At 34.5% G+C, this 20,962-nt stretch overlaps 1 protein-coding gene and 1 long non-coding RNA gene across 7 annotated transcripts; one reads left to right on the top strand and one right to left on the bottom strand.

Moving 5' to 3' along the window:
- The first annotated feature begins 3,333 nt into the window (after positions 1-3,333).
- On the top strand, positions 3,334-3,820 carry LOC124444474. The gene is made up of 2 exons (XR_006947960.1): positions 3,334-3,543; positions 3,631-3,820. It is a non-coding gene; the product is annotated as an uncharacterized LOC124444474 (long non-coding RNA).
- Positions 3,821-9,094: 5,274 nt separating this feature from the next.
- On the bottom strand, positions 9,095-20,621 carry LOC124444469. Of its 6 annotated transcripts, none has more exons than XR_006947958.1 (13): positions 20,359-20,621; positions 18,421-18,701; positions 16,763-18,160; positions 15,720-16,320; positions 14,567-14,941; positions 14,278-14,457; positions 13,768-13,913; positions 13,156-13,453; positions 12,441-12,988; positions 11,004-11,122; positions 10,713-10,862; positions 10,539-10,610; positions 9,095-10,451 (listed from the first exon to the last, which is right to left on the bottom strand). XR_006947958.1 is itself a non-coding variant. In XM_046995091.1 (11 exons), the coding sequence occupies exons 1-10, from the start codon at positions 20,393-20,395 to the stop codon at positions 11,042-11,044; spliced, it is 3,945 nt and encodes a 1,314-aa protein (XP_046851047.1). In that variant the 5' UTR covers positions 20,396-20,621; the 3' UTR covers positions 10,690-10,862; positions 11,004-11,041. The 6 variants fall into 6 exon arrangements, 3 of the variants coding, with proteins under 3 accessions (XP_046851047.1, XP_046851046.1, XP_046851048.1); XR_006947959.1 differs by having other exon boundaries at positions 9,095-9,937; positions 10,230-10,610; XR_006947957.1 differs by having other exon boundaries at positions 9,095-10,610.
- Between the last annotated feature and the right edge of the window lie 341 nt (positions 20,622-20,962).

The raw sequence follows: 20,962 nt of genomic DNA on the forward strand, positions 1-20,962 counted from the left end.
CAATTTAATCAACGTTCAGACTTGCGATTCTCCACTCGAATATGTCGGCATGAAAAGAAATGGAAGCATAATAACTCGTGATGAAGGCAAAATCTATGAAATTTGTCTAACAGGCGATAATCGTAACTTCTATCAGCTCAATGAGGACACGAGAAAACAAGCCTCCTCATTCTCAAGTGATCTTGAGGAGACTTGTTTTTCCGCAATGGTGGACAACGAAGATATTGTGTATTTGCTCGTGGGCGAACATCAGTCTCTTGGCATTATGTCAGATCCTAACTATCTTTGTACCCTAAAAATGATAAGCTCCAAGGGCAAGTTGATTAAGGATGCCCATTTTACAACATATGGTCGTCATCTCGTGAAAATGAAAGCCGCAAAAAATGGTTTCATTTTAACTGAGCCTTGGGAAGACTGTCACTCAATATCATACTACAAAATCAACAACAAGAAGAAAATCAAATGTACTTCCACTTTTAAAATTTCTCGCAGAAATATATTAACTGCTCTTACCGACAATAACGATTTGGTAGTGGCAGAATACGCTCACCATGTCATAAAGGTTTACAATAGCCAAGGTGATCTTCAGAGAGAGTTTGAATTGTATGCTGGGGAAAACGAGGGCTGTGTGAGCATTGAGTTTAATCATTCCACGAAAGAGGTTGTGTTTCTATCATTTGTCGATAACACTTACTACTTGTCAACGTATTCATTGGATTCCGGAAAGCGAAAGCAGAAGGAAAAGATTTATTTATTTTCAAGTAATAAACAAAAGTCTGAATTGGAGCGTCCTTCATTGGTGAGCAATTGTTTTGGTCGTATGGCCGTTGTGACAAAAGACTACATTCTGCATATTCCGTGATAACAACCATGTCAGTTTGCATGACCAATAATCATCGAAATGAAAAAGTGTCTGCAATGGATTACAGATTTGAGACTGTAAACGAGCGAGACGCAACTTTTCTAAGTTTCAGATTTGTATACTTTTTTCTCCTTAACTATTATTGATTATTATCTTGTCTTATTGTATGGAAAGCGTCACTTTCCGTGAAATAGCTCGCTTTGATTGGCTTAGAAGTACAAATAGCTCGTGCCACATAGCAAACTTAACCTTGCACTTTGTGTATACGGGTTTGTTATTTTAGACATAATTGCTAGATGTAAGTCATGTATTAGGTTTATCTTAGTTTAGTCATTCAAACGATCTAAATTATGCACTATATAATCAATATTTACTATAAACTGACATAATAGCCAGGCAAATAATGATAATAACTAGCTCACGAATACAGCATATGACAATAAAAGTTTGAAACAACAAATAAACAAACATTCAAGTGGACAAACATGGAAATAAAAAGTTCGTAAGAATTTAACATCGACTTCTTTCAAACTTTAAGTATGCAAAAAAGTATTTTTTAAGCCCGCCATTTTACCCGCAAGATTTTACTCGCGACACGCAATTAACTTTTTCTTTTTTATCTTCCTTTGTGTCGACCTTTGTTTCATTTTTCGTCTACATTTATGTCTACCATTTTATTGAACTATGTCTAACTAAGCTTTTTGTCTAACTTTACGTCTACATTTTTGTCTACTTTTATGTCTACCTTTTTGTGTACCTATGTGTTTGTATTTTTGTCTACTTTTTTACCTACCTCTATGTCTATATTTTATTCTACGTTTGTGTCTGGTTTTTATGTACCTTTGTGTCTACTTCAGATCTATCTTTCTGTCTTGCTCATCTGTTCGTTTACCTTTTTTCTATCTTCATTTCTACCTTTTTGTCAACCTTGTTTCAGAAAAGTTGACACAAAAAGTCGTTACTTAATACAAGAAAGTAGCTACATTTGAAAAAGTCGTCATGACTTTACCCTTAGTTAATTACGTATTATTAAACACTAAGAAGGAGTGATCACCAAACCGTCAGTTGTCCCACTCATGCAGCCAAGCGAGAGAGATGTGATGTCAAAAAAAAAACATATCAAGTGCTTCCACAGAACAGCCATTTATTGTCTTTCATTACATAAGGCTTTAGTTTATAACGTGCTTTGAAAATACGCCTTCGACGATATCATAGCAATAGTAGAACTCTAAAGCCAAGGGCTTGTTCATGCCATTCTAAGCAATAAATGCTGTACCATGAAGAAATACGAGTAATAAAGTAAGTTAAACGGCATCCATTGACAAGTGGTGAATTTGGATCATGACGCGCATGTCCTCAAACAATTTTGTCCATTCAAGAGTATCGTCGTGCAAAGAATATTTTCATGGATATTTTTTCTTGCCTTTCCGGTCGTCAATTTTAATGATCGTCATTTCAAACCTTTGTATCTAACTTTGTGTCTACCTTAATGTGATTCTCTACCAATGTTTGCACCTTCTTGTCTACCTTTTCCATAAGTTAAAGTTCTCATTTTGTTTAACATGACAAATTGAAAATCGATGCCATGTGGTAAATTAGGGCAGAGGCGAGCATGTATATGGTAATTTTTAATGGCGTCGAGATCATTTGACTTTATGTTTGATTTAACTGAACTATTTTTTATCATGATACGCACCAACCATATTTTTTTGACCGTTGGTGTTGGTTGCGCAAAGATGAGAGTTTAATAATTCCAAACAAGGACAAAGAAACTTATGAATTGATTGTCTAGCTTTGTGTCTACCTTTATGTCTACCTTTTTGAGTGATTCTGGTAAGTTATGAGAAAATTTCTTTTTGATGCATGATGTGCACACAAGAAACAGTAATACTTTAGTACGTCCGTAAAGTTTTAGGAAAACACAACTCATCTTGAAGTTTTTCAGTCCATTACAGTTTCCGTTGCATTGGAAGATTTTAAGTACGGAAATTGTTGACACTTAATTTCCAAGACCCTAAACTACTGAAAATATAGATAAGAATTTTTCTTTCTACGAAATGTTATGATTTTATATCTTTGCTGTAAAGGGTTACTTGAAGCGAGATGATCCTGTCCAGATGTTGGTGGAAAGACTGGAAGTTGTAAACATGTCATTGGCTTACTATTGTACTACAAAGAATGTCAAAGAAACAATGCGAACGATCTGGTTTGTTTTTTATATTCATTGCAGTTTGATGAAAGAGCTACAGCTTTAATATAATTGATGATGAAATAGTTACAGCTGTAGTACAATTTACAATGATAAAATAATTGCAGCTGAAGTAAATTTATAATTTGTCTTTCCCACTATAAAGAATTTCCTGCACTACTCAATCAACAACACGCAAAAGAAGTTCAAAGGTAGAAATGCCAACGTAAAAGAGCCTGCAAAGAAACAACGATATCAGACTTTATATTGTATGAGTGAATAAGAATTTTTTAGAACTGCGAAAGAAATGTTGAAGGTAAAAATTTTGGTTGGAGTGAAGGGTTTTGTATATCGTAAAATTTGTTCAAATACTATGTTCAGGGGCTACAAAAAGTGTCATTTTATTTTTTTACTCAAGAATGCTAAAATGCGAATAATCGTCAAACGACGAAAAAGATGTGACGAAGAATAATGAGAAGAAGGAACAACAAAGGTTTTGTTTTTCTTTGTAGCTATATTTTGAAATTATATTACTTTTTCAATCGAAGGCAAAATTTGTTCCTGACAAACAATCTTATAGCTTTGACGAAACTAAAGTACAATGGATACGACACGACCCCTTAAAAGAACGCTCATACAGCAAAAACTTCGAGTTCTTCGAATTTATCACTTGATGGAATTCTGCATTTGTTTGAACTATCAGGCAACGATCATGTCCATTCGCTGGAAAAAGGCATTTCTATGACGTCCACAACTAATGAAAACCCAAATAATTTAGAAAACTACGATAAAGTCATCAACGGTATAGAAAAGAATCGAATTTCTAAATCTGTTGATAGTTTTGAAGCGTTTCTCGATGAGATGATGTGAATATTAGGTTAATTATTCATGTCGTGGAGCTTGACACTTTCAGCCGTTAAGATGAACAATCAAACTTCACAACAACAATAGCAATAAATGAAAAACCAGTCAGGTGCAAGAATAATCATTGTCATAAAGACAGAAAATTTTGTACTGTAGGATTAATCTGTTTTCGTTTATGCATGCATAATATTATAATAATGCATGTAAGAACATAAATTCCACTTATAAATCTGCCTAGACTAAATTTGAACAGAAACAGCAGCAGCAAGTACAATGGCAAGGATAAAAGGGCGAGACCACATTAAAGTTTATGTTGAGAGAGAATTATTCGGTCACTGGACGGGAGTCTCAACGTGGATTGTACGTAAATTATTAACTATCAAAGCGGAATTGCTACGAGTTAACGACGTCTACCTGAAAAACCAAATGTCAATGGATATACCGGACGAAATCTAAGCATTTGATAAGCATACAGTTTGTAGAGAAGCTATGGAATTGGGTGATAGTGTAACGCAACAAACAAGAGCACCGTGAAGACTGTGCAGATTGGTTTATTACAACATCCTATGTCCTTAACACAATGTTTAAAGATAATATGGCTGCGTTGTCAAATATGCGGTGATATGTTATAAGTGTCATAAACCTTTGAAATGTAGGATATGACTCGTGAAATCGACATTCCTAAAGAATACACCTCAAAATCGGAACGATAGGAAAAATTAATTTCCAATGTATATTATATGAAAGCTAAAAGAAGACAAGTTATCAGCTGCTTTAAAGTCTTTACCAACATCAAGCCAGAAATATGTCATCCTCATATTTTACTACGACAAGTGCCATTGGATTAGTAAAGCTAATATCGACAGCAGCCGCTAAAAGAAATCTGCATTGCTTAGCCGTAAGAAAACGTGCTGCTTTTGAAAGACTTACTTGTCTCTATCTTTTTCAAAAGAATTTCGAACTATAACTAAATGTAACTATAGATGTTTTGCTAATGTATTACCAAACTAACATTAATATATAAATGTATTTATTTGTACTACTCTTTCACTCTTTATATCAACACTCGACTACGAATATGATTTTTGGTTTGTTGTTTTATTTTTAGCTGGAAGTGTTCTGCTATAATTTTGATTCGAGACCTTCAATGGTCAAATTTTTTTGCATAAATTACTTCAAGGTAGGAGTGGTACTTTAAAATGACCAGGTGTCTTCAACGAACTCTCTGGTCTAGTGGATAGACACAACCTTCCGAGGTTGAAAGTGGAGGTTCGAACCCTGTCTGGAATAAGATGTAACTATGCTAAGGATGACTTAAGAAATAGGAAAACAAGGAAATAGTGCTGGTTAATAGAACAAAAATGGGATTTCTATTACTAAACTTTTCGAGAATGGAATGCGACACTTAGTATAAATTCAGAAAAAAACGCTCTCCGATGAGAAGGAGAGCGAAGAAAAAAAAAAGATAGGATCCCATGCAAAAAACCACTCTTAAAAAAACTAAGTCTTTTGCTCAAATTTTTTTATGACTCCCTGTGATCAGGGAGTTATTTTTTTAAATTTTGAAAAGTCAGGAAACCCAAGAGCAAACAGAACGCCCTAATCATCCCTTTCTTACTTCCAGGCACTCTTTCCTCAGCTCGACTTTCTGTCTTCCACATCTGCCGCGTACACCTGCCAAGTGTGTTGGCAGAGGGGCGAACCAAGGATCTTGTGCACCGGAGGTCATTGATGTCGAACTAAACGCCCAACATCGGCCAGTTGAGCTAACCGCTCATCATCGAAAACTCTATCTTTTTTGGCGTATTTGTTCATTTTTTTTCAATGTAAAGCGAAAGAAAAGGAGAAGGTCTTGAACCTTAGAAGGTCTTGAACCCGAGAAGGTGAGATCACTGCACCGGCATCTCTACCACTCGGCCAGACGGGTGAATTGGAAAACCGTTTAAAACATGTCAAGTGTTTCTCACAATAGAACATTGCCTTCTTTTCTCTCGAGGCTTACATTTTATACTGTGTTTATCTTGTTCTTCGTCGTTATCATTGCAACGGTGAAGAAAGGGACTTACTACACATTTTAGCTGTCAAACTCAAACATTGCTGGAGAATAAATGTTATAATTGAATGGAGGAAGATTAATAAAGTATGCAAAATATCAGACATTGCCATGTGGTAAATCAAAACAACAACGCGCATGTTCGTAGTCAATTTAATGGCGCTGGGAGTTTCTAACTTGTCTGTTCAAAGATAAATAACATATTTTTGCCATCATTTATGATAATATTGTAATGGTTTCTACAAAAGCATATGGTTCCTATAGAACAATATCCACTTACTAATTCATAGTCTATTCAAGTCTTTTTGTCATTTCACCATCTTGCCATGTCTTGAGTGTCATCATTTAAAATATAGTCAATGTAATCAATATAGCGAATGCGGTTTTTGTCTACATATGTGTCTACGTTCTTGTCTACCTTTGTGTCTACCTTTTCATAGGACAAAGTTCTCATTTTGTTGAACACGACAGTTGAAAAATTAGTCATTTCATAGTCGAAAGTAATCGAAGCAATCGAAGGTAGTCAATTCACGCGATGTCATGTGGTAAATCAGGGCAGTGACGGGCATGTCTTTAATTATTTTTCCGATACAATGGCGTTGAGATCATTTGACGATCATTTGACTCATACAAAGACTATAGTTCATGCATCTTATCAAATTTTCACATTTTCTCATACAAAGACTATAATTCATGCATTTTCACAAATTTTCACATTTTCTCACACAAAGACTATAGTTCATGCATTTTAACAAATTTTCACATTTTCTCATACAAAGACTATAATTCATGCATTTTCACAAATTTTCACATTTTCTCACAAAGACTATAATTCATGCATTTTAACAAATTTTCACATTTTCTCATACAAAGACTATAATTCATGCATTTTCACATATTTTCACATTTTCTCACACAAAGACTATAATTCATGCATTTTCACAAATTTCACATTTTCTCACACTAAGACTATAATTCATGCATTTTAACAAATTTTCACATTTTCTCATACAAAGACTATAATTCACGCATTTTCACAAGTTTTCACATTTTCTCATACAAAGACTATAATTCATGCATTTTCACAAAATTTCACATTTTCTCACAAAGACTATAATTCATGCATTTTAACAAATTTTCACATTTTATCACACAAAGACTATAATTCACTGAATTCTATGCATGTATTATAGTGTTTTTGTGAAAAGTTTGAAATATTGTGAAAATGCATGAATTATAGTCTTGTGTGAAATTTTGTGAATTATAGTCTTTGTATGAAAATGTTAAAATGCATGAATTATAGTCTTTGTATGAGAATGTGAAAATGTTAAAATAGTCCTTGTGTTGAAAATGAAAATGCATGAATAGTCTTTGTATAAGAAAATGTGAAAATTTGTTAAAATGCATGAATTATAGTCTTTATGAGAAAATGTGAAAATTTGTTAAATGCATGAATTATAGTCTTTGTGTGTGAAAAATCTTTGTATGAAAATGAAAATGTTAAAATGCATGAACTATAGTCTTTGTATGAGTCAAATGATCGTCAAATGATCTCAACGCCCTTGTATCGGAAAAATAATTAAAGACATGCCCGTCACTGCCCTGATTTACCACATGACATCGCGTGAATTGACTACCTTCGATTGCTTCGATTACTTTCGACTATGAATTGACTAATTTTTCAACTGTCGTGTTCAACAAAATGAGAACTTTGTCCTATGAAAAGGTAGACACAAAGGTAGACGAGAACGTAGACACATATGTAGACAAAAACCGCATTCGCTATATTGATTGCATTGACTATATTTTAAATGATGACACTCAAGACATGGCAAGATGGTGAAATGACAAAAAGACTTGAATAGACTATGAATTAGTAAGTGGATATTGTTCTATAGGAACCATATGCTTTTGTAGAAACCATTACAATATTATCATAAATGATGGCAAAAATATGTTATTTATCTTTGAACAGACAAGTTAGAAACTCCCAGCGCCATTAAATTGACTACGAACATGCGCGTTGTTGTTTTGATTTACCACATGGCAATGTCTGACATTGTGCATACTTTATTAATCTTCCTCCATTCAATTATAACATTTATTCTCCAGCAATGTTTGAGTTTGACAGCTAAAATGTGTAGTAAGTCCCTTTCTTCACCGTTGCAATGATAACGACGAAGAACAAGATAAACACGGTATAAAATATGAGCCTCGAGAGAAAAGAAGGCAATGTTCTTTTGTGAGAAACACTTGACATGTTTTAAACGGTTTTCCAATTCACCCGTCTGGCCGAGTGGTAGAGATGCCGGTGCAGTGATCTCACCTTCTCGGGTTCAAGACCTTCTAAGGTTCAAGACCTTCTCCTTTTCTTTCGCTTTACATTGAAAAAAAATGAACAAATACGCCAAAAAAGATAGAGTTTTCGATGATGAGCGGTTAGCTCAACTGGCCGATGTTGGGCGTTTAGTTCGACATCAATGACCTCCGGTGCACAAGATCCTTGGTTCGCCCCTCTGCCAACACACTTGGCAGGTGTACGCGGCAGATGTGGAAGACAGAAAGTCGAGCTGAGGAAAGAGTGCCTGGAAGTAAGAAAGGGATGATTAGGGCGTTCTGTTTGCTCTTGGGTTTCCTGACTTTTCAAAATTTAAAAAATAACTCCCTGATCACAGGGAGTCATAAAAAAATTTGAGCAAAAGACTTAGTTTTTTTAAGAGTGGTTTTTTGCATGGGATCCTATCTTTTTTTTTTCTTCGCTCTCCTTCTCATCGGAGAGCGTTTTTTTCTGAATTTATACTAAGTGTCGCATTCCATTCTCGAAAAGTTTAGTAATAGAAATCCCATTTTTGTTCTATTAACCAGCACTATTTCCTTGTTTTCCTATTTCTTAAGTCATCCTTAGTATAGTTACATCTTATTCCAGACAGGGTTCGAACCTCCACTTTCAACCTCGGAAGGTTGTGTCTATCCACTAGACCAGAGAGTTCGTTGAAGACACCTGGTCATTTTAAAGTACCACTCCTACCTTGAAGTAATTTATGCAAAAAAAATTTGACCATTGAAGGTCTCGAATCAAAATTATAGCAGAACACTTCCAGCTAAAAATAAAACAACAAACCAAAAATCATATTCGTAGTCGAGTGTTGATATAAAGAGTGAAAGAGTAGTACAAATAAATACATTTTTATATTAATGTTAGTTTGGTAATACATTAGCAAAACATCTATAGTTACATTTAGTTATAGTTCGAAATTCTTTTGAAAAAGATAGAGACAAGTAAGTCTTTCAAAAGCAGCACGTTTTCTTACGGCTAAGCAATGCAGATTTCTTTTAGCGGCTGCTGTCGATATTAGCTTTACTAATCCAATGGCACTTGTCGCAGTAAAATATGAGGATGACATATTTCTGGCTTGACGTTGGTAAAGACTTTAAAGCAGCTGATAACTTGTCTTCTTTTAGCTTTCATATAATATACATTGGAAATGAATTTTTCCTATCGTTCCGATTTGAGGTGTATTCTTTAGGAATGTCGATTTCACGAGTCATATCCTACATTTCAAAGGTTTATGACACTTATAACATATCACCGCATATTTGACAACGCAGCCATATTATCTTTAAACATTGTGTTGAGGACATAGGATGTTGTAATAAACCAATCTGCACAGTCTTCACGGTGCTCTTGTTTGTTGCGTTACGCTATCACTCAATTCCATAGCTTCTCTACAAACTGTATGCTTATCAAATGCTTAGATTTCGTCCGGTATATCCATTGACATTTGGTTTTTCAGGTAGACGTCGTTAACTCGTAGCAATTCCGCTTTGATAGTTAATAATTTACGTTCAATCCACGTTGAGACTCCCGTCCAGTGACCGAATAATTCTCTCTCAACATAAACTTTAATGTGGTCTCGCCCTTTTATCCTTGCCATTGTACTTGCTGCTGCTGTTTCTGTTCAAATTTAGTCTAGGCAGATTTATAAGTGGAATTTATGTTCTTACATGCATTATTATGCATGCATAAACGAAAACAGATTAATCCTACAGTACAAAACTTTCTGTCTTTATGACAATGATTATTCTTGCACCTGACTGGTTTTTCATTTATTGCTATTGTTGTTGTGAAGTTTGATTGTTCATCTGAACGGCTGAAAGTGTCAAGCTCCACGACATGCATAATTAACCTTATATTCACATCATCTCATCGAGAAACGCTTCAAAACTATCAACAGATTTAGAAATTCGATTCTTTTCTATACCGTTGATGACTTTATCGTAGTTTTCTAAATTATTTGGGTTTTCATTAGTTGTGGACGTCATAGAAATGCCTTTTTCCAGCGAATGGACATGATCGTTGCCTGATAGTTCAAACAAATGCAGAATTCCATCAAGTGATAAATTCGAAGAACTCGAAGTTTTTGCTGTATGAGCGTTCTTTTAAGGGGTCGTGTCGTATCCATTGTACTTTAGTTTCATCAAAGCTATAAGATTGTTTGTCAGGAACAAATTTTGCCTTCGATTGAAAAAGTTACATAATTTCAAAATATAGCTACAAATAAAAACAAAACCTTTGTTCTTTCTTCTCATTATTCTTCGTCACATCTTTTTCGTCGTTTGACGATTATTCGCATTTTAGCATTCTTGAGTAAAAAAATAAAATGACACTTTTTGTAGCCCCTGAACATAGTATTTGAACAAATTTTACGATATACAAAACCCTTCACTCCAACCAAAATTTTTACCTTCAACATTTCTTTCGCAGTTCTAAAAAATTCTTCTTCACTCATACAATATAAAGTCTGATATCGCTGTTTCTTGACAGCCTCCTTTACGTTGGCCTTTTTTCCTTTGAATTTCTTTTGCGTGTTGTTAATTGAGTAGTGCACGAAATTCTTTATAGTGGGAAAGACAAATTATAATTATACTTCAGCTGCAATTATTGTAAATTGTACTACAGCTGTAACTATTTCATCATGAATTATCTTAAAGCTGTAGCTCTTTCATCAAACTGCAATAAATATAAAAGAACAAACCAGATCGTTCACATTGTTTCTTTGACATTCTTTGTAGTTCAATAGTAAGCCAATGACATGTTTACAACTTCCAGTCTTTCCACCAACATCTGGACAGGAGCATCTCGCTTCAAGTAACCCTTTACAGCAAAGATATAAAATGATAACTTTTCGTAGAAAGAAAAATTCTTATCTATATTTTCAGTAGTTTAGGGTCTTGGAAAATAAGTGTTGACAATTTCCGTACTTAAACTCTTCCAATGCAACGGAAACTGTAATGGACTGAAAAACTTCAAGATGAGTTGTGTTTTCTTAAAAACTTTATGGACGCACTAGAGTATTACTGTTTCTTGTTTACACATCATACATCAAAAAGAAATTTTCTCATAACTTACCAGAATCACTCAAAAAGGTAGACATAAAGGTAGACACAAAGCTAGACACAAAGATAGACAATCATTTCATAGGTTTCTTTGTCCTTGTTTGGAATTATTAAACTCTCATCTTTGCGCAACCAACACTAACGGTCAAAAAAATATGGTTGGTGCGTATCATGATAAAAAATAGTTCAGTTAAATCAAACATAAAGTCAAATGATCTCGACGCCATTAAAAATTACCATATACATGCTCGCCTCTGCCCTAATTTACCACATGGCATCGATTTTCAATTTGTCATGTTCAACAAAATGAGAACTTTAACCTAAGTAATATATTATTCAGATTGAATTGCTTTCGTCTGGAATTTCATATTATTCGTAATATTCTGAGAATCCCTTTCAGTCATCAGCAAATTCTCTCCCTACATCAGCGTTAACGTGGTTTCGCCCTTTTTTCCTTGGTATTGCACTTTCTGTTGTTTCTCTTTGGGTGATTCAGGTTTATGCTTATATGTGCTTTCATGCTTTATTATGCATGCCTAAACAAACGTAGCTGAGTCTGTTTTGATTTTTTGTTGCACAACGTGTTTTGCACCTGACTGATTTTTCATTTAATGCTATTGTTGTTGTGGAAGCTGACATTTAGATGATTCTGTAGTAATTGAACCTGAATGCATGCAAATTCGCAAGGTCGGCTGATCCATGATTATTTTGAATTCATTATAACTGCTGTTGACATGTTCATTAGACTATTAATCATTATGTAGTCGTATTTAAAGTGCAAAAGTTGTGTAAGATTTTCAAAAATTATGATTTCTATCTACACGAAGTCATAAGCAAACGAACATAATAATGCATATTAAATAAATCGTTGATTATATTCTATAATGGAATAAGATTAAGAACAAGATTGTATCTCTGAAATAGTCTTTTCGTTTACGTCTTCAAAATTCCACTTGGCTATCAGGATGGTATTTTTGGTTGAAATACCGTTAATTTTTCAAAATGCTGAAAGGAAAAAGTTACATCACGTTTTGACAGTAAAGAAATGAGATTTTTATATTCATTGTCTGTAATACCTTAATATTTTCCAGAACTTTACTTGGCGTATGTAGATCTCCCTGGTGGTTAAATTCGTCGGGATCAACATCAGGACAATCATCTTCACTAAAAACTCTCACTTCCTTACTGGGTCGTCTCTTTAATCGTGGTTTTGTTTCCTTATTTGTCTTTGCTTGTTCTGACACTGCTTTATTTGATTTCTCTTCGTTTGAATTCTGTTTATCCTGTAAGTCACTGAAGTACTTCTCCCTGACATCTTGCAACTCTCTCATTTCTGTCTCAATATTCATCAAACGTTGCTTTACTTTCACTAGTTCTAGATTCACAATGAGGAAATCCTGTTCTGATTCGATTGACTCCGGTTTGAGTTGCGCAGAGGAATTGAGTATGATAAGTTTTTCTTTAGCTTTGTCCACGTATTTTTTGACTACTTCCAATTTAATCAGCTGTTCGCGTTTCTCTTTTGCAAGAAGTTGCTCTCGAAGTTTAATCCGGCTTTCCATGGCTGTTGGGTTTTCGGCATATTCCGATTCAATTTCAAAAATCTTAGCCTTGTCATGTGCACCTAAGAATCAAAGTAATAATATAATCAATGGGAAATGGAAAATTTACAGCCATAGTTTAGTTTAAGTATTAAGACGCCGTGGTAATCACGATGAGCATAATGGTCTCATTTAATGTCTGGCAAAAAGGATCTTGAAACACTCTCATTGGAGTAGAAAAAAATGTTACCTGCTTCGCTGACATCTGGTAAAACACCGTTGTTTGAAACCTGAAGAGGATTTGAGATATCTTGTTTTTTGATGTGCATCTTTCTTCCCATCATGGGTGAAGGGATTGGTGAAACAAACTTGGATTTATCTCCCTTCTTCTTCTTCGTTGAATTATTAAGATCATCCTTATACAGCGATACGCGCATTGCAATATGGTTGTGCCAAGATTGTGGATAGATTCTAAAATACTGCGCTGTAATCTTGTGCTTGAAATTTTTATGGCAATTTTGATTGGCTGAAAGGATTCCTTGAAAAACCTGTAAAATAAATTTCCTATCTAAGACCACATTCATATGTTGGAATTAATTATATAGAAAAAGAAACATGTGAATTTTATTGACGACAACATATAGTCCATAATGATGATGTCTGCTAGTGGGTTTTGTACAGAAGATTTTGCAAAGTTCGAGAGGAAAAATTAGTGAAAAAACGGCAAATAGCCCCCAATGAAAGAAATATCAGCAAAGTTGATTCCCCAAATTATTGACAATTTACTTGTTTAATGATTTCAAGTGCAATTTGTTTCAGTAAAAAGTGCGTCTGAGATCTTTCATTGGAATGGTTGCATTACCTTAATTTTTCCATGACTCTTGTATGCTGTCCACGTGTCTTTATCATTGCTGTGATGAACAGTAAAAGATTTTACAAACTCACCACCGTTTTCATCAAAGTGTGGCCTACCACTGATGGAAATGGCAACGACTGGCATTACATTTCCTAGAAGATTATGTTGGTATATTGAAATGGCAATTATTGGCATCATATTTCGTGGAAGATTAAGTTGTTATACGATATCGATGGAGTCGTTCATTGGGTTTTTTACACATAACATAAAGGCTTGTCTTAAAACAATTCCATTAGGCTCATATAAATGGTCTATTCCTTTGTAAGCTTTTGATGAAGAACAAAGAAAGTGTAGCTAACGAGAGACATGACAAATTTGCTCACTACAAATTATCCATACTTTCAATCAAATGATGGAAAATTTAACTCTTGCCCTAGATGTATCGCTTTAAGCTAAAGCAAGAACATTTGCATATGTGATTCTGTTCCAAACTACGAGCTCTTTTTACAAACATACCCAAGTCAATTTCAAGATATTGAATTTTATCATTGGTCTCAGGTCTCCACGCTCCAATCCCTTCTCCGACTTCAAAATTAGGCGAGCTGTGAGCTTCACAAGGTGGACTATCTGGTAAAGAAGACGAGGCAGAGAGCTTGAAAGGAAGAATTTCGTTTCCACTCTCGAGTTGCTCTGCATCTGCAAAACAAACGACAAATTATATATTTTCATTTTTACATTTCTTTTCGAAGAAATATGAGTTAGAGCATTACATTTGATTTTCGTCTTATCCACGTAATAAACTCACCATAATTGGCCAATTTCTCCACTTCCGTATTATTTTTTACATCGAAATCAGCGGTTTTATTTCCTTCTTTTACGACGTTCTCATAAGTGTGCTTTTCGACATGAATCAATGGGATCGTGTGATTGGACTCATTTTCGTTTTTTTCGACTGTGTAATTCTTTGGAAAAGGTGCTGGCGAACGATTTTTACACATCTCTAAAGAGTCCTTTGCTTTCGTCGTGTCTTTTTCGTCGATATTTTTCATATCTTCTCTCTTTTCTCTTTTGCGAGTTCTTCGACGACTGATTTCGCTTTCCAACGCCAAAACAGAAACGTAGCCGCTGTCATTTATATCGGGAATAACGTAATCTGATTCCCTCTTCGATATGTCATCGACTAAAAAATGAATGCCTGTGATGAGGTACCTGTTTCCTCAATCGTTAATTGTTTCCCTTATAATGAATTGAATAGAATTATTTCATGCTGACTTATATTATATCGATTTCTGCTAGTGAAGACGAATAAATATGGAATATTAACATACAGAAAGTCATCTCTAATGATTTTAGCACAAGCGCCATATGCCATTGTACACTCAGCCTGTGCAAGAGACTATGTCTAATACTCCCAAGGATACATTGAAAATGGCCAAACAGGTCAATCTATGCAGGGGAGGGCGACAGCCTCTGTTTCCTGCACTGGCATTACGTTAATACAGCCAGACCTCAAGTGTTAATGCAATGTAAATTTCAAAACATTGCCATTGCTCATTTGTTTAGAAATATATTTTCACTGCAAGTGAATACAAAAAACATTAACATAGCAGGACTAAATAGGCAAGTGAAAAATCAATGTGGGCGATTTTCCCTGCGTATATATATCGTCGTATAACTATTCTCCTTGTACAGCATTTAGCTTGGATTAGATATTGAAAACGTTGGTAAATCAGTAAATTCAAAAAATATTGAAGAACAAGAGAAAATTTATCTAAAAATTGGAAAATGCTTAAGACGGCTAAAAGCAGGGGCTTTCATGTGAAGAGAAAGACATTTGTGGTGTTTTAACTTAAATCTGAAAAATGTTCTCAACAATAACAAAGGCACAATATTTTTCATCAATAGCTATTAATCAACATAAGGAATATCGATGTCATAATATCCAAGAAACTTTATACCTTCATCATATATGTGATCCTCATCATCTTCATCACTAGTAGATGATTCTGTATTATCCATACGATAACTACGATGTACTTCATCAAATAGGAATGTACCTCGCTGTTTTTCTACGATCTGAGTCCAACGATTTCGCTCTTTTATACTTTGTGCAGCAAATGTCACCAACTTCACTCCATCGCTCACGATATCAAACGGAAACAGCTTGTTTGAAGTGACCGACCCTAAGATCAACGTGCAATTGGCCAGCGGTATTATGATGTCTGGATTTATGTCAGTCACGTGACGATACCCATTAAGTTTACCATTACAAAGCAAGCACCACAGTTTTACATAGTAATCTTGCTGCTCGACTTTGTAAATGTCACCAATTACCATTCTTTGGTCATCACTTTCTTCTTTGGATATAGTTTTTTTAACCCATTTCATCAATTTCAAACGCTTTTTTGTTCTCTTTCTTTCCAACTGAAAAGCTTTGGTAGTTTCGTAAGATGCTACAGACAGTGGTTCGAGGTGGCTTTTGTGAAGTTGAACCGAATTGTTTTGCATGATCACATAATCATCATCCATACTTCCACTGGGTAAAGTCATATCTTTAGTCTGAAAGAAAACATGGGAAGCAAACAAAATGAAAACATAACATCACAACTGCGGTTTTGAATCTGATGATCTCTGCTCTAGTAATTGATTCCTAACAATTCCTTTAATCAACCATTATTTAATGAAGTTTTAAATAATTAACATTTGCTAAAATTGAAAGATTAACTGACTAAAATTTTAGTGGTTTATATAAAAAAAAAACACTGATATTTATTTAGCGATACGTTGCAACAAACGTCCATGAAAAGGCTTATAGTTTGTTATCCGTGATCAACCTAAGTTCGAGATGTTTATTTTTTTTACAATAAGATCAATTTTGAAAGGATTTTTATCAACAAATTTCTACATCATAAATTTGATTTTACTCGTAGAAAAGATACTCACCATCTCAGCCTTTATATTTAAATTCATTGACGTTTTAAAATGATTTTAAGAGTTTTACCTCAAGACCCCTTATCAGATCCTCTATATTTTCATCTTCCTTGTTTAGAAGCAAAAATTTGACTTTACCGTTACTCAGGTGTACATTATCTTTAATTTTCGCGAGTTGTGATTCAACATTGTCCTTTTGCAAAGCATTTTTGTTGACGGCTGAAGTTGACGCATTTTCGTTAATTTGTGTTGCTGCTACAGGTATGTTTTTTTCTTCGAATGTATTCATCTCATTGTCGTTTTTGATCATTTTCAAAGGCTGAAAACCGATTTCTTTATTAAATAACGTTAACTCCAAAGTATCTTGCCCATCTACATCAAATTCTATAGTGTCCTTTTGTGACGCATTTCCCTCTGAATCACACGTATTAGCGCATTTCAAATCTATTTTAGAGGTTTTTCCTAAAGGGACATTTTCTATTGTTTGCTTTTTTAATGCAACAAAGTCATTAAATGATATATCTTGGTTTACCAAGCCCATTTCTTTATTTGAAATCTGAGATAGTGGTGAAGTTTTAGGTTTGGGAATATCTTCACTATTCAGTTCATCGAGTTCTTCATTTAGACTTTGCCCTTCCAAGTTTGCAAGAGAATTTTCATCATTTTCCTTTAGGTTCTGTAAACATTGCTCTTCGACCATATCTTCTCCAACTTCCTCAGACTCATCAATAGTCGACGTAAACATTTTCATATTACGTTTCTGCCGTTTCTCTTTTTTGCCACGTGTTTTCTTGGAACTGTGCTTGCCACAATCAGCATCATCCCTCCCACAAGCGCGATACAATGCTCGCAACCATGCACGTAAGTTTCTTTCCGTTCCTGCTGAGAATACCCACGGAGTTGAACCCACTTGCGTAAGACGAAACACTGGTGAGTTATTAAAAGCATCGTCCAATGAGATTTCACAACATGGCACTAGTAACACGTCATAAGCAAGTTCTTCACGATTCTTGGATGGGAACATGCACAAGTGCTGATCTTGGAGTACACACCACCAATCTTTACCAGAATGCTTTTCGATTAAAAATCCAGAATGATTTGGTTCAGTCAAATCATCCAATGAGATATCAAATAACGTTGAACTATCTCGTTTACGCCTTGGTTTGGGATTGTTTGATTCTTTCCTCATTACTTCCGGTTTGATATTGTTTACTTCATGGACGAGACTATCGTTGGTTGATATTTTGTATTGATCATTCACTTGATGCTTGTCTTTAAACTTATCGTTATTCATTTCTAGATTTTTAACTGTTTTAAATTGATTTAAAACTAATCCATCAACGTTTAGATCTTTGTATGAGGTATCATTGAGTTCGTTATTACTTCTGTTAGCGTTAAATTCATCGAAACCTTCAACACATTTCAGTTTTAAGTCTTTTAATTTTATGACGTCATCTTCGTTATTGCACTAAATAATATTTTTAAAACAGCATTTAAAGTCTATATTGAGAAATTTTACTTGCATTTGCATTAGTAGTATTCAATTATGCAACTTAAAATGTTTTTAAATAGTCAAACTTTTATGTGAGTTTTAGCATTTGCTATTCATATTGGCCATATTCGACTGGTTATCGTGAATCACATTATTTTGCATGGTCAATGACAGCTGAACTTTAAGAAAACAAACCTCAACTTTTTACTAAAAAGTTCATGAAGTTGAATGCTTACCATTTTCATGTCGTTAAGAGCGGATGTGGATCGCGAGTTAGGCATTTTTTGTTCTCTTAAACTCAGGTCCTCCGATGATCGAGGGAGAGACGGTTGCAAAGGTTTTAATGTTGTGCTTGTAGACTTTTCATCCTTCTCAAAATTTCTATCTATCGAGGTTGAAAATGCCTCCAGCAATGAAATACAATCTTTAAGTTTCACCCTTGCAAGTTCGGAGAGGGACCTCTCTAACATCAGATCAATCAGTTTATTTTTTATTTCAGATAACATTTCCTTCGAATCTATAAATTTAACGCGAACTTCGTTGATATAATAAAATTGTCAGGTCACTATTCTACGAGAACGGATAACCACTTATTAATGACGGCATTTGACAAAAAATTTTCTCTCAAGTGGTATAAGACGCCGTTACGCTCTGTTACTTTAAAAACAAGTCAATCCAGTGTTCTATTTAAGTCATTATTAGAAAACCTCAATATTGAATGTAAGTTAGGAGTGTTTAAATACTGAGATCACGAACAACATTCAGTAGTTTTCAATGTAATTTCCTTTAATAAAACTGTACGTGACTTATTCTTTTTGCTAGCTACCACCCACTGTTTATCTTCCAATGTTTAAGCTTCCGTCTACGTCACAAGATAAATTTAAGAAGGCGGACTATACGTGCAAGAATTTATTCAGGAACGGCGCTAGAACGCTAATTGAGTGTGTATATTCATATATTCAGTTGGGGGCGAGTGATTTCTTTTAAAAGTGATTTGGTGTTCTAATGAAGTTAGTCGGCCACAACTGAATATATGAAACCCCCCCCCCATTAGAGTTCTACCGCCGTCCCTGAATAAATTCTTGCACGTATAGTCCGCCTTCTTAATAAGAACGTCAAGCAAATCATTTTAATCTCTAAGATATGTTTACATTTCAGAATACTTTAAAAGCAGTTCGATCGCTAAAATCTGTCTGTACTTTGAAAAATAATAAATAATGAATATCTTTGTTATTTATTATTGAGCTGCTAGAATTTATTTTACCCAATGCTAAATTCTGTACATTCAACAGATCTATATATAGATGTCAACACAGAAAAACATCACTTCTTACAGACTGGTGATTTTCTAATGTAAGCTTGCTACCGACAAGAAATTGCATTGTTTCCTACTTTTATCCCTCTTCTAGCAAACGCACACATTCACATCTGTCAAATATCTTTCGTTGTATTATGATTGATGTATACAGTCACATCTGCAATACTTTTTCTTTTCAAATATCATTCCATTGCAGTAAACACAAAAAAATTTCTTATGCTTGTAAAAACTTTCAAATATTTATGTGCATAGCTTTATGCAACACTATGGCAGATGTTTATTGTGAGAATCACATCTACTATGCAATGCGACAAAAGTACTCTTTACTCTTTATGAAGCGTGTTTTTGAGTGCAGTCTCTAATTTTATTGAAATGAAATGTCAGATCTTGTGCAATGACCACTTGTTTGCTTTTCATCATGGAATGCGCCATACATATTTGTCATGGAATTTCAACGCCCGTTCAAATCGATTCGATTAACATCCTTTGAATATTCGTGCAAGTTTGTTTTGATTGCAGCTTTCATTTCACTAACACGTACATTTTTACAGCGTTATGAGAACCTTGCTTTCGTTGTCGAGAAATTTTAATTTGTGAAGGAAATATGAGTTCGTTCATTTGTTTGCTTGATCTGATCTCCGCTCATGACAAAATGTCAATAGGGTAGTTCGGAGATAATCGATACTGACATCCGAGACTATTAGAATATATTTCTAAAAATCTCGCTCTAAGTGGATTATCTCCATTCGCATATCCACACTTTTATTTTGTATAAGAAATATTTCATTGTAAAAGAGATAGATGTGGAGAGATGAGAAACCCTAGCCACGGTGAAAAACAATAACTTTCACTATACCTTCTGCAGATGAACTCGAATCATCGGCAAGTTTCATACTGTTAACGTGTAGCAAATACCGTGAATATTGTATTTCGTAGGACACTCAACTTTAGCAATTTCTTTGAGACATGATAAATATCATTTCAATGTAAAGTTCACTATGTACCAGTAGCTTGTTTTGAAGATGATTTTTGATGGATTTACCTCCTTGTTATTGTAACACACCTGCAAATCAAGAAATCAACAAATAACTCTGGTCAAGACCGAGCAAGATTCTTTATTGAAAGACGGAAATACGCAATTATCATGAAAATAACATACTTAATTTTTAATAAGATTTAAGTCTTTTGTCTCAGTTGGTTTGTCTAAATCCAACTGATAATTGCGGCGGGAGGCTTAATATTCATAGTGCATTTTCTACTTTATATGTTCAAATCAATGGTCAATGGCGATATGGATTATAACATATGAACACAGCCCCCCCCCCTTAATTTTTATTTGGCGCCGGCGCTACCAGTCATCATAACGTTTTCTTCGTTGTTTATTTATACTTTCTCTTCAAGTTTCTCGTTGTCAATAATTTATCACCGGTGTCTGTCATTACAAAAACTCTTTTACTGAG

Source organism: Xenia sp. Carnegie-2017, unplaced genomic scaffold, assembly GCF_021976095.1.
Source record: "Xenia sp. Carnegie-2017 unplaced genomic scaffold, XeniaSp_v1 HiC_scaffold_21, whole genome shotgun sequence".
Classification (NCBI taxonomy): Eukaryota; Metazoa; Cnidaria; class Anthozoa; order Malacalcyonacea; family Xeniidae; genus Xenia; species Xenia sp. Carnegie-2017.

Coding starts and splice junctions, on each gene's coding strand:
- LOC124444469 (XM_046995091.1), bottom strand. CDS start 20,395: ATGAAACTTGCCGATGATTCGAGTTCATCTGCAGAAG. Junction 14,942..15,719: donor GGATCACATATATGATGAAG/GTATAAAGTTTC, acceptor TTCATTTTTTAG/TCGATGACATATCGAAGAGG. Junction 11,123..12,440: donor AAGTTCTGGAAAATATTAAG/GTATTACAGACA, acceptor TTTGCTGTAAAG/GGTTACTTGAAGCGAGATGC.